Source organism: Eleginops maclovinus, chromosome 12 (genome assembly GCF_036324505.1).
Source record: "Eleginops maclovinus isolate JMC-PN-2008 ecotype Puerto Natales chromosome 12, JC_Emac_rtc_rv5, whole genome shotgun sequence".
Taxonomy (NCBI): Eukaryota; Metazoa; Chordata; class Actinopteri; order Perciformes; family Eleginopidae; genus Eleginops; species Eleginops maclovinus.
This window is the reverse complement of record NC_086360.1, coordinates 5,783,699-5,800,014: the sequence shown is the minus strand read 5'-3', so window position 1 is coordinate 5,800,014 and position 16,316 is coordinate 5,783,699. Positions and strand designations below refer to the sequence as shown.

The 16,316-nt window shown below is 39.6% G+C and overlaps 2 protein-coding genes across 2 annotated transcripts; one reads left to right on the top strand and one right to left on the bottom strand.

The window, feature by feature from the left end:
- Window positions 1-1,739: 1,739 nt before the first annotated feature.
- Window positions 1,740-2,762, bottom strand: LOC134873283 (taste receptor type 2 member 40). Its single transcript, XM_063896770.1, has one exon. It carries the CDS (start codon window positions 2,760-2,762, stop codon window positions 1,740-1,742), a length of 1,023 nt encoding a protein of 340 aa, XP_063752840.1.
- A 4,550-nt stretch (window positions 2,763-7,312) lies between these two features.
- On the top strand, window positions 7,313-15,759 carry gstt1a (glutathione S-transferase theta 1a). The gene is made up of 5 exons (XM_063898209.1): window positions 7,313-7,565; window positions 9,028-9,115; window positions 11,147-11,303; window positions 12,606-12,782; window positions 15,183-15,759. The coding sequence occupies exons 1-5, from the start codon at window positions 7,457-7,459 to the stop codon at window positions 15,381-15,383; spliced, it is 732 nt and encodes a 243-aa protein (XP_063754279.1). The 5' UTR covers window positions 7,313-7,456; the 3' UTR covers window positions 15,384-15,759.
- Window positions 15,760-16,316: the final 557 nt, after the last annotated feature.

Sequence of the window (16,316 nt, the reverse complement as noted above, 5' to 3'; positions counted from 1 at the left end):
ACGCACAGTCTGGGTTCCGCGCTGGGTATGGGTGCACAACAGCCACTTTAAAGGTATTAAATGACATTACATCCACGCTAGACACCAAACAACATTGTGCTGCTATTTTCATTGACCTTGCAAAGGCCTTTGACACTGTTGACCATCCCACCCTCATCAGCAGGCTGAGTAGTATTGGGGTCATAGGTCACTCGCTGGCTTGGTTCTCTCACTATCTATCTCACCGGGTGCAACGCGTAAGGTTCGATAACTCACTCTCTCACTCCCTCTCTGTCACAAAGGGTGTTCCTCAAGGTTCTATACTTGGCCCATCACTGTTTTCCATCTATATCAATAACATTCCCCTAGCTGCTGGCAATTCACTCATTCACCTTTATGCCGATGACACCATCTTATATGCCTCTGGTCCTTCTCCCTCCTCTGTCCAATCCACGCTCCAGGATAGCTTTCTCCAGGTACAACATGCCTTTACACAACTGAAACTGTCACTCAACACAACTAAGACAAAAGCCATGTGGTTTCATCGGAAGGGTGTACCCTCTCCGTCTCCCTTAAACATCTCCACCTGTGAGGGGGCAATCTTGGAGCAAGTCTCCACCTACAAATACCTGGGTATCTGGTTAGACACTACAATATGTTTTTCACATCACATCTCCCAGTTACAGTCTAAGGTGCGGGCTAAACTTGGTTTCCTTTACCGCCACCGCCACTCTTTCACTTCCTCTTCTAAACTCACGCTTATAAAAATGACTATTCTCCCCACACTTGATTTCGGTGACACTATCTATAGAACTGCCTCTAAGGGCACTCTTGCTAAACTGGACACACTCTATCACTCTGCCATCCGTTTTGCTACAAACGCCCCCCTAAATACTCATCACTGCAGTCTTTACTCTCTGGTAAATTGGCCATCGCTTCATACTCGTCGTCATATTCACTGGCTCACTCTCATTTACAAGACCATCCTTCATCAGACACCCCCCTATTTGTCCCGCCTGCTGCATCGTCTACCTACCACATATAACACTCGGTCCTCTCTTCGCATCCTGCTAACAACCCCTCAAACTAGATCCTCACTCGGCCTTGCATCATTCCAGTCAGCTGCTGCCACAGACTGGAACGCACTACAAACACACCTCAAACTGGTCACTTTCATTTCCATTCCGGCCTTCAAACACTCCATCTCACACCATCTCACTGATCCCTGCAAGTGTTTCCCCTCCATCTAATCCTTCAGCTCAGTCTCCCATTTGTGCACCTAGGCCCGCTGATTTAATGGTTTTAATGATTTTGTATAACCAATCCTTGTTTTCTATGTCTTTGTATGTTTTTTAAGTGTCACCTATTTTTGTTTTATGTCAGGCCATCTTTGTAAATAAGAACTTGTTCTTAATGATCTGCCTGGTAAAATAAAGGTAAAATAAAAATAAAATAAAAAATCTAAAGGTTATTGTATAAAACCTTTAAAGAACCGGTAATGTTCCCTGAATATTCCCTGAATATTCCCTGAAGGTTCCCTGACCAATATAGCTGAAACATGTGGTGTAGTTAAGATTAAAGGGGGACATTTACAAATTCAATCAAAAATTCATATAGTGTGGATTACAGTATTATACTCTATATATTTATATGAATAGAAGTTTAGTGGTGCAGTGTGCTATACATATATTTTTTATAATATTGAATAATACACAGTAAATTACATGGGGCTGCATTTATAATATATAAACATATCTTAGTCAAACTGTGGCTGTTACTCCACTCTTTTCTTCTTGTCGCGTATTCCCCCTCCTGCAGGTCAGCACTCGGAGCTTCTCTCTCAGGTTTTTGTTGGAGCAAGTGAGGAGGAGTGCAGCGGCCACGCAGTAGAATGACAAGCCGAGGAACAGCATGTCTGCTCTCAGCCCTGAAGCAAAGATGGCATGGAAGTAGTAGAGGGAGATGGTGAGCAGCGTGGTGAGGTACACCCACACCAGAGCCACCGTCAGCCTGCAGACCAGCAGGTAGGAGCCTGCAGCCTGGGAGCCGCTGTCCTTCTTCTGCATGGACCAGCTGTGTTTGCAGAGGTACACCACCAGCCTCAGAGAGGTAGGAAGCATGACTGCAGAGGGCATTAGTGTGAGGTAGCAGATGAAGGTAACTACGTAAACGTTAACGTTGACCCAGACTGGGAACAGAGGTTTGCTGATGACACAAGCAGCCTGTTCTGTCTCGTTAAGAGTAAGAGTTTTGGTTTGGAAATGGAGGTAAAAAAAAGGGGTGAACATCACGCAGGAGGTCAGCAGGGTCACCAGTATGGCGACATTCAGGATGGCAGAGAGGTTCACCTTGATGGCTCTGAAGAGAACCGAGGAGAAGCTCAAAACCCTCATGCAGTAGAGGACGCTCAGCCATGAGACACACCAGAAGCTAACGGAGCTGCTGCTGAGCCACACATACAGGAAGACGCTGAAAAATAAAGGTAAGTCCGGCCAGCAGAGCACCCCAGCCCATACGGAGGCCACAAGGGCAAATGTGGAGATCTGCAGCAGGATGTTGCTCAGGGATATGAAGCTGATTATGACAGCCAAGGTTTTCACACCCCCGGACCTCCACTGTTGCACCAGCATGACCCCGAGGTTGAAGGCGTTGGCGAGCACTCCCAGCACCAGCAGGAGGGCGGTGCTGCACAGCTTCACATCTGCGAATCCAAACATGGTGGGTGAGGCCCAGTGGAGATGAATCCCGTCGCTTTCCTCCCGGGCCTCAGAGCAGAATGACATGCTCAGGGCTCCTCACAGAGGAAATGAAAACACCCAACATGCAAATCACTTCCCCTCAGGACACCAGTGAATGTTGCTGCATATGAAAATAGAAATTAGACATCATTTAGATCTGTCACCTTGCTGCTTTGTTCCTTTATAGAGCGGACATTGACTTTAAAGTGTACAATTATAGATTTCCATGTTGTCCTGACATACAATGTGAGCATTTTAAGGGTCTTGTTTTTATGTGTCTGTTATGTTGCTGTTATATCATCCAGGTTTCATTAATCCATACTGATGTCAAGTTCTTTCCCAGCATTTGCATTTATTTGACATTTTCTTTATATGGCTTATGTAAAACTGATCAATGCCAAATAACAGAGTAAACTGGCTCAGGTGTTACATAATTCATTGGATTACTCCAGATCATTTATAACATGTAAAGAGCCAAAGTAAAACAGGAAGTAATAGTAATTTGATGGTATTTGTTATTGATTTGACCAAATAATGTGGGTCACAAACTGATATTTTCCATTTGTACTACATTTTTCCACACACTGCTCTGAGCACAGTTATTGAGATGATCGAGAAAAGAGGAAGGTGTCTTTTCCGAACAAGGTAGTAGTTCTTCACGCCTATCTACATTTCAATGCCGTTATTGACCATGATTACATGTATGCGTGTGTGAGGTTGTGATGGACCTTCACAAGGAAGATGTCTTCAATATGCCGGGTGAGTCTGATCAGCTATTATATTACTTAATGTATAGACATTTTGCTTGGCTAGTAGCCTCTCTGTCTGAATTACAATAACATGATGCAAGTTGTGCATTACAATAGCAGGCTGGGAATATTCTGTTACCGTCAGTTTATTATGTCAAGATACATACTGTATATATATATATATATATATATACATATATATATATATATATGTATATAATATATATATATATATATGTATATAATACTACATAACATTTCATTTAGCTTTTATCAAAAGAGACTTACAATACCATTCAAGATTCAAATGTTTTAATGTCATATGCACATAACGTCACCCTCTTAAAATAATTGCCTAAGTCATTTCTTTACAAAAATGATTTTTTTTTGCCTAAATCATCTCCTCATGATGCTGGCCATCTCTGGTAAAATTGCCTACATCCTCAGTTAAACAGATCATGCCATCCTATCCCTTTAGTATAATTGCCTATGTCAAGAGAGTGACTTAGGCAGTGTTATTTTGCCTAAGTCACAAGACAATGTGACTTAGGCAGTTTTACAAGCTTTTCAAGATGGTGGCTGATACAAGAAGAAGACAATTCTACAAAGATGCTGAAGTTATTTCCATGATTCAGGGCTCTTCCCATATTGGTAGTTGAAGATGTTTACTATAATATACGCTAAGCTATAAATATTGCATAATATTTCATGTTTTTATTCAGTCTTTTTAGTTCAAATCAGTTAAGCTAGGAACTAGCTAAAAGCTAGGAACTAGCTAAAAAGCTAGGAATCCAAGCAGAAACGTCTCAAAGGAATGTCATACAAGAGCAAAGGTGGCAAAGAAATAAGTGCAAAGGCTATGGGTCTTCCCTGCAACTCCAAGTTCTGTCAGCGAGTCTCAACTCGAGACTGCCATGTCCTTACAGAAGAGCAGCGGCAGTGGGTATTTGACAAGATTTGGGCAATGAACACCTGGGAAGAACGTCAGTTATACGTCACCACTTTGGTCACAAAGGTTAACATAAAGCAAAAAAAAGTTGCCGAGGCATCCCGACGCAATTCATCATTGTCCTACCAACTGAAGCTTGAGGATTGAACAAGTATTAAAGTGTGCAAGGCACTTTTTTCCTCTACATTTGGTCTCCCTGAAAGAACCATTACAAAATGGCTGAACGACTCCATCGACCCTGAAAAACAAGCAGCAGCGCCGTCTAAATCTGGACCTAAGAGTGGCAAGCAGACAAAGGTTGAACCTGATGTCAAGGATTTCATTAAGAACTGGTTGAGGGACCTGCCCAGTGTTGATTCACACTACTGCAGAAGCACAGCTACCTACCAAGACAAGAAGTTCCTTTAACCAGGCACAGCCATCTCCCAACTACATCATGAATATCAACAGGCAGCTGCAACTGCTGGAGTGAGGGCTGTTGGAGTCCAATATTTCACAGCTGTGTTCCATGAGGAGAAATGTTCCGTATTTATTCCAAGAAAAGATCAGTGTGATGTTTGTGTTTCATTCAAACATGGGAATATCAGTAAGGCTGAATATGACGCACATGTCACCAAGAAGGATGAAGCGAGGCAAGAGAAATCCTGCGACAAGGATTGTGCTAATGAAGAGAAGTCCGTTTGGACAATGGACTTGCAAGCTGTGCTACTGTGTCCAAAAACCCAAGCCAGCAGCCTGTATTACAGAACAAAACTGCAGGTCCATAACTTTACCCTTTCAACTTGAGATCAAAGGAAGGCTACTGCTATGTTTGGGACGAATCAGAAGGTGACCTGTGTAGCGGGGTATTTGCACATCTTCAGTATCATCATTTTGAAGGTGTGATCAAAGGCCATCCAGAACTCAAGGAGATCATAGTGTGGAGCGACGGTTGCGGTTATCAGAATCGCAATGCATGTGTGGCGAATACATACTCTGAGCTTGCAAGGAAATATGGGGTACTAATAACACAGAAATACCTTGTTGCAGGTCATACACAAATGGAGTGTGACAGCATGCATAGTACTATTGAACGCAAAATAGTTGCAGATATCTTCACCCCAAGAGACTATGTCATTATATTCCAGACTGCAAGAATCAGGCCATCACCTTACCATGTGAAAGTGCTCAAGCACGATGAGTTCCTGAAACTGAATGGATCCTACTTCTGTAGCATCAGACCAGGCAAAAAAGCTGGAGACCCGACTGTGCACGCGGGCTCTTCAGTTTAGCAGTGAAGGCAAGGTCCATTTCAAACTGTCCTTCTCAGAAGCCTCTGTGTGGGAAGAACTGCCGCAAAGGGTACAGGTGCCAAATGGGCCAATGGTATGGATACGATTGTTTCCATGTGCTCTGCCAATCAAGGAGAGAAAATTCCAGGACGTCCAGTCAATGAAACCCATCATGCCTGTCGAGTGTTATCACTTCTTTGACAATTTGCCACACTAATAGGCATCAGTCAAGAACCCAGCAAGGAAGAGCTGGAAGGAGAAGTGAAGAAATGCACATGCCTCCTCAGCATTATGTTTAGTTAGTTTGTTAGTTGTGCTTTATTCCTGACAGAGTAGAAGGTTTAAAATTGCCTAAGTCACAAAGGCATGTTCGAAAATTTGCCTAAGTCATTTAATTCTGTCATGTTCCATGTTTGACTGACCTTGTTGTTTTTATGTCAATAGACATCTGTTGTTATAACTGTTTTGATTAAAATTGTTGGTAAACATCATATATTCAACAAATGGTTCAGTTTTTTGTGTTTCCTGAACAATCTGAAAAAATGACTTAAGCGATTATTTTAAGAAGGTGACGATAAGCTAAAGTGTAGGAACTGTAAAGTTCCTCCAACAATGCAACATAGTTATACAAGACATAAAACTATAAAACAAATTAAAATGAAAAAATAAGAACAATAAAATAGTGCAGGCAGAAGTATATACATGTCAATAGAATACGATATATACAAGAAAAGAATGTAAAGATAAATATTGTACAGTAAGATGAAATGAAATATATATTTTTGTTATATAGTGAGAGCTATTAAGATAAATAAATAAATAGAGAATCAAACTCCGGACAACAAGGAAAGTGCAGATATTTTCACTTCAGGCAACTCATACCATTTTACATTTACATTTACATTTACAAAGCCTAAATATACTTTTTAAAGTGCTTTAAATGAATGAATGAATTGAATTTCCAAGATACAATCGAAACAGATGTGTTTTCAGTTTGCAACAGGAGATTTGCAGAGTTTCCGCTGTCCTGATGTCAATTGGGAACTCATTCCACCTTTTAGGAGCCAGGATAGCAAACCGGCGTGTCTTTGATTTAATTAAAACACTGTTTTGATATAGTTCTTTATCTACTGCATAAATGTATGTTTGGTGTGTACATAAGAATGTTTTAAGCTAAAAAAAAACGAAACTTTGACTCAAATTAAATGTATTATATCAACAGATTTCATATAACTGTATTACTAGGTTAGTTGAAAGCAGTAATATTACAATTAAATACAAATTATTACAGGTTCAACTTAATATTATTGCTTTCAACTAACCTAATACAGTTGTGTGAAATCTGTTGACAAAATACATTTAATTAAAGTCAACGTTTCAGTTTTTTACGTGCCTCTGATTCCGCCCTTGATCCCTTTCCATTACATCAGCATAAGCAGGCCTCATCACATTACAAGAAAATATTTCTATCTTTATCTTTTATCCCCGTGATTTGCCGTAAACTCATTACAAAGAGAGACACTTAATTACAGACAAGAGGAACGCCGAGCAGATAAAAATGTGATCATTTCCACAATGTTTACAAAATGTTGAGCAAAGCAGAGGCCAAAGGTCGGACCGCTCAACCCTGACCGCCTGCTTACTTTGAACTGTCGCCACTGTTTAAAAATCAATGAGTTTCACAGCAAGGAGAGGCGGAGTCCCTGCCGGACCGAGGATAACAGGCGCGGCGGGAGAGGACTGAACACACAGCAGCCAGCAGACTCTGACATGATGGAACTCTACCTCGACCTGCACTCCCAGCCCTGCCGCTCCGTCTTCCTGTTTGCCAAAGCGGTCGGGATTCCCTTTGAGTTTAAGTTGGTCGAACTCTCTGCAGGTAATCTCACATCGCCACACAGACACAGGGACGAGACTTTTTGAGTGCTTGCAATTCCACTTTATATGTGTGCAAGTAGTTTATAGTTTCGACTTCAAATATCTTATTCCTTAATTTGTTAATATGCACAAGGATCCCCTATGTTGGTAGAGTTTGCAGAGTTTAATGGCCTGAGTCAGATAAAGGCACATGTCATGTTTGTAGTCCATTTCTTTCTCTTTGTGACTTTTTACACTTTTGCTGTCGGGAGTTGAACGTCCTGCCGGCCTTGAACTTGATCTGTAAACATTAACATTAAAAAAAAAACTCCTATTAGTTTACATTGCTACATTCCACCCAGCCCCGTCGGCAGACTTCAATCCATGGGTCTGCATTGGATTTGCAAGGGCGGGCCCATGGTGGAAATCATTTACTTCTGATGTTGCTGATTCATTACAACCATATCTACTTTGCTATACGTAAGATGTTGAATTTCACCGACCTGAAAACAAGATAGTTAAAGGGTTTTCGCATTTAAGAACTAAAAACGCAATATGTTGACCCAGTGTCTACCCAGCAAAGCGATGTATTAGTAACAACATACATATGGGGATTCATGCCTGAGAATTTTTTTTATAAACAAGCTCTACTTTAATGATTTTTGTAGATGTTCTGGCTACTCATTTACATGCAAAGAAAATGTCTCACCCATTGGGGAAAGTACATGTGTAACATTTTGAAGATAAAAATGATAAACCGTGATGAAAAAATATTAAAACTCTACCATATCTACTCTTCTGCCTGTGTCACTCAGGGCTGACCAACAGACTCACAGAGTTAGTTCAGAGACCTCTGTTAAAAAATGTCCCAGTTTTGGATTAAAAAAATGACCTCTTACTATCTTGTCTTTTCCTGACATGCTGTTATTGTACAACTATCTCTCATTCACACATATTCCGTTTATTTTCTACACATCAGCTTACATTTATAATATATCTGGGCCTACATGTTCTCTTAATAAACATCCATGGCCTACACAATGACAATAATAATGCTGAATACTCGTCTGAAAGCCAAAATCCTGGACCCCGGGTCTGATTTCACCCAGAAAGCTGACCAACCAGCGAGAAGTAGAAGAGGTGCGATAACTCCTAGATAACCCACTTAAGCAAGCAAACAGTGAGTGGGACGTCGAGGGTGAAAGGTCAAAGCATCCAGACAAAACATTCCTCGGTCCCTGAGGTGATCGAGTATAACAGAGACGTGACAGGAAAGACAAAAAAGGAAAGAGAAGCGTTTGAAAGCATTAAGGAGGAAGAGCTGTTGGGAAGGTTAAAAAAACACCATCCTTTTTTTCATTTTCCCCTTCTTTGCCAAATGGTGGAAGAACCCTTGCGTGCATCTATTATTTTTATCTTTCTGGCTTAAAAGTTGTCTTTATTCAAACACATCTGTGATTCTGATTTGTGTGATTTTCTCTCAGGTCATCAGTATAGCGAGGAGTTTGGAAAAATTAACATCATGAGGAAGGTTCCTGTCATGAAGGATGGAAGCTTCGTTCTGACGGAAAGGTACAGTATGACAATAGGTTAAGGGCTGACTTCCTTTTAGCCACCAATTTGATTTTGAAAGCTGGTGTTAATGGCCGAGTTTGATCGATCTTTTTATATTGTGACACCTGCAAGAAAGTTGTGATGTTTTAAAATGTATTTTAAAGATGTGTTTGTTTTAGTTTGATGTGAAAATATTCAACAGGAACATTTCTAGCTCTCTCCTATAATTATCTTAACATCCCCAGTAGCGGAAATAGTGGCCGGTGGAACGTTGAAATGAATTAAAACGAATATTTAGTCAACATTCCTGCAATATTTTCATAGTTTTTGAGATAATTTTAACTGATAGTTTTTGATTTACTTGAACTATTTTACGGATTAAGTAAAAACTACTTAAAGTATCAATTTTACTGTACTGTTTATTTTGCTCATGCGTCTGATGGCAGTAACGACTCTCAGGAACACACCACAAATGTGCAGAAAAGGTGGAAGTGCCTCTTTATTTGCAGCGGTTGATGCATAACATTTATTAAGTTAACCAACTTCAAACAATTAAAATCAATTGCCTTCATTTTTTGAGTTTTCAGAACTTTTTCAGGTGTAATCGAATAAGTTTACTCAAGTATTGTACTTAAAAACTATTTTTACATACTTGGACTTAACTTGAGTATTATAATTTAATGCTAAACATGCTTTTCCTCCATTCCATTTTAAAGGCAAGTATTGTACTTTTTACTCTCTACTATGTTTATTAAACACACTTGCCTTTGAAACACAAAGTACATTTTACTGGTTCTACTTTCGTACTACCACTAAAATACTTTTTCCACCACTGCATTTATGGAAATTCAACAACTATATGTTATTCACTGGTGCATAAGGCTTCACAGACTCTAGAGCAGGGGTGTCCAAACTACGGCCCGGGGGCCAAATGTGGCCTGCAGGCCATTTTGAATCGGCCCTCAGCAAATTCTGAAAGTATAATGGAATATGGCCCACAAATTAAGCTTTTGCTTGTCTTATATTGTACTTCTCAAATATATATGTTAACATATATTAATGAGCACAATTTCAAATAAATTCAGTCATTTAGAAAGTAAAACATTTTCTAACAAATCTTAGTTGATAATAAAAAAAAAGCCCAATTACTTGTTTCTATAACAAGCTTGAAATGTAACCTTCATATTTACTCTTATTATAAACAATAGATTTAAATGAGCAAACCATCTTAAATGTGTATACTCTAGTATATTGTATAGTTGATTTATTTTCTTTCTTAATTATTGATGAATGGAAATGTATTGTGAGACTGAGGGATTTAAATTTAGTTTGTCTGCCTCTAAAAGACAGAATATAAATTGACTGGTTTTTCAAGATTAGGTTTGATTGCCTGTAATGTCTATTTTAAAAACAAGAGTGAAAAGTTTTAGCTTCACAAACAGGAAGGCAGACAGGGACTAAGGTCTGCATCTGGACCTTTAAAAGGGCCCCATTATTCTCATTTTCAGGTTAATATTTGTATTTAGTGCCTCTACTGTGACATGTTAACATGCTTTGATGTAAAAAAAGATCTCTATTTGTATCATACATCCTGTGCTGAAGCACCTCTTTTCACCCTCTGTCTGAAAGCAGAGCAAAGTCTGATCTGATTGGTCAGCTGGCCAGCTCTGTTGTGAATGGGTCAGGATAAGGGTCAGGGTTAAGGGTTAGCCTATCACGTAAAATGTGTTGGAGCGAGGTGGGAGTGAACTTTAAGCCTTTGCAGACCATTGACATGCACAACAACCTATACAATACAATAGAGAAAAGGAAACCCCCAAAAAGTCCAATTTGTCATCTTTACCCCTTGAGTAATAAATGAATATGCAGTAAAGCAGTTTGTCTGCTAGCACCTTTCGGTCTTATTAACAAGAAATATATTGATATTACCTTACCATTGGATTGTATTTTCAATGCAGATCAAAAGCAATGAGCTGAAACACTTTTACAAAATGTACTTTAAAACAAGAATTTGTTCCTAATGTTTTCGTCATGCTGTTTGTGTTGCAGCGTTGCGATCCTGAAGTACATGCTGCAGAAACATTCATCGTCAGTGGCAGATCACTGGTATCCAGCTGACCTGCAGCAGCGGGCTTGTGTTAATGAATACCTGTCCTGGCAGCACATGAACCTCAGAGCTCAAGGGTCCAAGGTCTTCCTGCTCAGGGTACGAGTCCCTGATCAACCCAGTGCTGTATCCTCACTTGACAACTTGTGTAAACACATTACAGAAATTCAAACATGGCTTTGTTTATTTTGGGCCCTTCCGAGCACAGAAAAGTAATTACATAATATTTGACTACCCTATCTGACAATTAAAAGTACATTTGAGTGTAGTTAATGTATAATAAATATGTACTTACAAAGTGTATAAATGTATGGCCCTTATTTGTTTAGCCCATTTTTGATCATGCTTTAACAAGACAAATCAACAGTCATGCTAGCATCTCTGTGAGGTATTGTTGTTTTGAGTTAAATGCTAACATCAGCATGCTCAAAGGCTCAAAACGACAATGATTATGTTGATGTTGAGCAGGCTATAATCGTTACAAAGTTCACCATCTTCGCCCTAGCTTTTTAGCATGATAACAAATTATATTTAACTTGGAACTGCTACTAGTTTAGCACCTTGTTGATAAACCAAATATATAAAATGTTGATGTGATGATGGCATTTAAGGATTAATCAAAGTCACAATTTAGCCTAAGAGTGACATGAATATACCAAATTTCATGCCAATCCATCAAATAGTTGTGATGATGGACAAATTAATTTGAGACATATAGTATAGTACAGTCCTATTGAAATGACAACTGCCAGTACTACAGAGATAGCAAAAGTCTGTCACCTTTTAGCACTCCATTAGACCTTATTTAGGGTGTGACTTACACATATGATGTGTGTCAATTTAAAGATAATTTTGCAAGTCAGGAAATTTACAGTTTGTCATAGTACATATAAGTTCTGTGTAAAACTTCTCAGTAAACTACAACTCTAGTCACGCACATTATTAGTCACCAGGCCTTGTTCAACAAAGCAGCGCCTGCAGGGTTGCAAAACTGAAACCGATGCGGATTGCTTAAACATTTTCTCTGATTTCCAGCAGGGGGCGACTCCACTGGACTCGAAAGATGGCAGATTGTATAGAAGTCTATGAAAAAATACAAATGTAACGGTTTCTAATGACACAAGAATCTTAGCTTTCGGTAGAAAAAAAAGTTATCTATTAAGTGACTTTAGGATGTGTATTCTTTCTCATCCACATGTTTTTATTGACAAGCTTCATATGTGTAATTTATGGCGCATTTTAAACACGATCACTTTTTTTTTTTTTCCCTCTGTTGCCTACCATAATTTTTGTATCTTTTCTAAAATTAGATCCCATGTTGGTCCAATGGAAATGGGCAGGAGGACTTCCCCTCTCTATGGACTGCTTCTGTTGTAACCAAAGTGTCATTGACCTTCGCAGGCTCTGTTTCCTGTCATCATGGGCTCTGAGGTCCCGAAAGAGAAGATGGACGCTGCTGTGCAGGATCTGAATCAGTCACTTCAAATGCTGGAGGACAAGTTCCTGCAGAACAAACCATTCATAGTTGGCGACAAAATCTCTCTGGCTGATCTGGTGGCTATAGTTGAGATCATGCAGGTAATACTCCTTTTGTTTGTTCTACAATGTACTACTAGGAAATAAAAGTAAGTTTAGTTTTGCTACTCCTGCTACAAATGCTAGAGTTGTGATGGTTGTATTATGATTACACAGGAAATGCCATTTATTCTTGTGGAAATAAAGGCAAATGTTTCATCGCTATATGTACAACAGTATGATAATGATAACAATTGAGAAAACACATGAGAGAAAAAATGAATATAAAGTATTACAAATCCATCCATCCATATCATATAATAATCATAATTCAGTAATATAATTAATATACAGTGGGGCAAAAAAGTATTTAGTCAGCCACCAATTGTGCAAGTTCTCCCATTTAAAAAGATGAGAGAGGCCTGTAATTTTTATCATAGGTATACCTCAACTATGAGAGACAGAATGAGAAAAAAATATCCAGGAAATCACATTGTAGGATTTTTAATGAATTAATTGGTAAATTCTTCGGTAAAATAAGTATTTGGTCACCTACAAACAAGCAAGATTTCTGGCTCTCACAGACCTGTAACTTCTTCTTTAAGAGGCTCCTCTGTCCTCCACTCATTACCTGTATTAATGGCACCTTTTTGAACTCGTTATCAGTATAAAACACACCTGTCCACAACCTCAAACAGTCATACTCCAAACTCCACTATGGCCAAGACCAAAGAGCTGTCAAAGGAGACCAGAGACTAAATTGTAGACCTGCACCAGGCTGGGAAAACTGAATCTGCAATAGGTAAGCAGCTTGGTGTGAAGAAATCAACTGTGGGAGCAATTATTAGAAAATGGAAGACATACAAGACCACTGCTAATCTCCCTCGATCTGGGGCTCCACGCAAGATCTCACTCCGTGGGGTCAAAATGATCACCAGAACGGTGAGCAAAAATCCCAGAACCACACGGGGGGACCTAGTGAATGACCTGCAGAGAGCTGGGACCAAAGTAACAGAGGCTACCATCAGTAACACACTACGCCGCCAGGGACTTGAATCCTGCAGTTCCAGACGTGTCCCCCTGCTTAAGCCAGTACATGTCCAGGCCCGTCTGAAGTTTGCTAGAGGGCATTTGGATGATCCAGAAGAGGATTGGGAGAATATCATATGGTCAGATGAAACCAAAATAGAACTTTTTGGTAAAAACTCAACTCGTCGTGTTTGGAGGAGAAAGAATGCAGAGTTGCATCCAAAGAACACCATACCTACTGTGAAGCATGGGGGTGGAAACATCATGCTTTGGGGCTGTTTTTCTGCAAAGGGACCAGGACGACTGATCCGTGTAAAGGAAAGAATGAATGGGGCCATGTATCGTGAGATTTTGAGTGAAAACCTCCTTCCATCAGCAAGGGCACTGAAGATGAAGCGTGGCTGGGTCTTTCAGCATGACAATGATCCCAAACACACCGCCAGGGCAACGAAGGAGTGGCTTCGTAAGAAGCATTTCAAGGTCCTGGAGTGGCCTAGCCAGTCTCCAGATCTCAACCCCATAGAAAATCTTTGGAGGGAGTTGAAAGTCCGTGTTGCCCAGCGACAGCCCCAAAACATCACTGCTTTAGAGGAGATCTGCATGGAGGAATGGGCCAAAATACCAGCAACAGTGTGTGAAAACCTTGTGAAGACTTACAGAAAACGTTTGACCTCTGTCATTGCCAACAAAGGGTATATAACAAAGTATTGAGATGAACTTTTGTTATTGACCAAATACTTATTTTCCACAATAATTTGAAAATAAATTCTTTAAAAATCCTACAATGTGATTTTCTCTCATAGTTGAAGTGTACCTATGATAAAAATTACAGGCCTCTCTCATCTTTTTAAATGGGAGAACTTGCACAATTGGTGGCTGACTAAATACTTTTTTGCCCCACTGTATATGGTTCTCAAATGGACCACTGTGCATATTAGTACTTCTAGCTTGGGTAAATAAGTTTATTTTGATGCCAATAATTTTGCATTTGTAATTATTACATTTTTCCAATGCAAGACTTTTACTTGTAACAGTCTTTTTGGTTTTAGTAGTATATCTTCTTTTAAGGGTAAAATCTGGGCACTTCTTCCACCATTGTCTTCGAGATTGGATAGGGACTTCCCTAATATAGATCATATTTATTTGCCCATACACAGACTTTACATGGGGGAGCGTTATGTTGAGCCCTGTACTATTATGAATGAAAATGTGTGTTTAGCCGGATAAGTACAGCTCAGAATCAACATCACTTAGGGAGCATGATGGAATATGTAAGACTTATTTTTATTTGCATTTAAATAAAATAAAATAATTGTATTTGTGTGAGAATAACATTTTTGACGACCCTGTCTGCATGCAAGGCAGAGAAACTGCAGTTCAACATTAAATGTACATGTTATTGACATGTGTTGAGCTTTGCTGTGTGTTTCACAGCCTGTTGCAACTGGCCTGGATTTGTTTGAAGGCCGACCAAAGCTGACCACCTGGAGGGAGCGAGTGAAGAAGGCGATCGGTGAAAAGTTGTTCGCGGAAGCTCACGAGGTGATAATGAAGGTGGGCAGCCTGCCCCAGAAGATGGAGAACAATAGCAACCTGGAGTTGCTCAAACCAAAGTTCCAGAAGCTTTTCAGCTGAGTACAAAATGATAAAGGATGAGTGTCAATGATCTCAACAATTATTATTTTCAACTTTATCTTTGTAGGTTTTTTTTTCATCAGAATTCATGAACATGAATTACTGTAAAATCACTCACCAACTATCAGGTGTTAAACTGTTTGAAAAACTCTGTGAAAAGTCTTTAATTTTTTTCTGCTTTACTTAGTTTCTGTTGTTGTTTCCCCAACACCTGTGTTTATTAATTTGAAGGAAATCTATACACTATAAATATTACCAGGAAAAAAACAGGAACAATGTGTTCATCAACTCATAGTGTATGCATCATTATGAGTGAATTCTTGATCCCTACGCCACAAACATTACAATTAAAGAGCATCACAATTATATTAAAAAATGTCCCGTCTGTGCCCTTTATTTAACCTTTTTCTAAACACATGTCTAAAATGAAGCCTTTAGAGTTAATACTCAGTGTGTACCACTTGATCAATACAACAGTAAATGTTTAAAGGGGCCCTATTAAGCTCATTTTCAGGTTCATATCAGTATTTTGTGTCTCTACTGGGTCATGTCTCCATGCTTAAAAAGCTCTTTATTTTTCTCATTCTGACTGTGCTGCAACACCTCTTTTCACCCTCTGTCTGAAACCAGAGCCCAGTCTGCTCTGATTGGTTAACTTGCCGGGTCTGTTGTGAGTGGTCATCTGCTTAGAGATATCCCACCCTTAAGCCTATCACGTTCAATGTGTTGGAGCGCTAGCCAATAGAAACTCGACTGTTGCATAGTGATGTCACTATGTTGCAGAAGTAAACAAAGGACTACAATCAATGTGATTCAGGCGGCGGGGGGGGGGGGGGGGGGGGGGGGGGGGTAAGATATCCAGTGAAATATTTCCCTGCTTGGTGAAGAAGAATTTAGTTGCATAAAATGGAAATACTAAAGTAAAAACTGTTC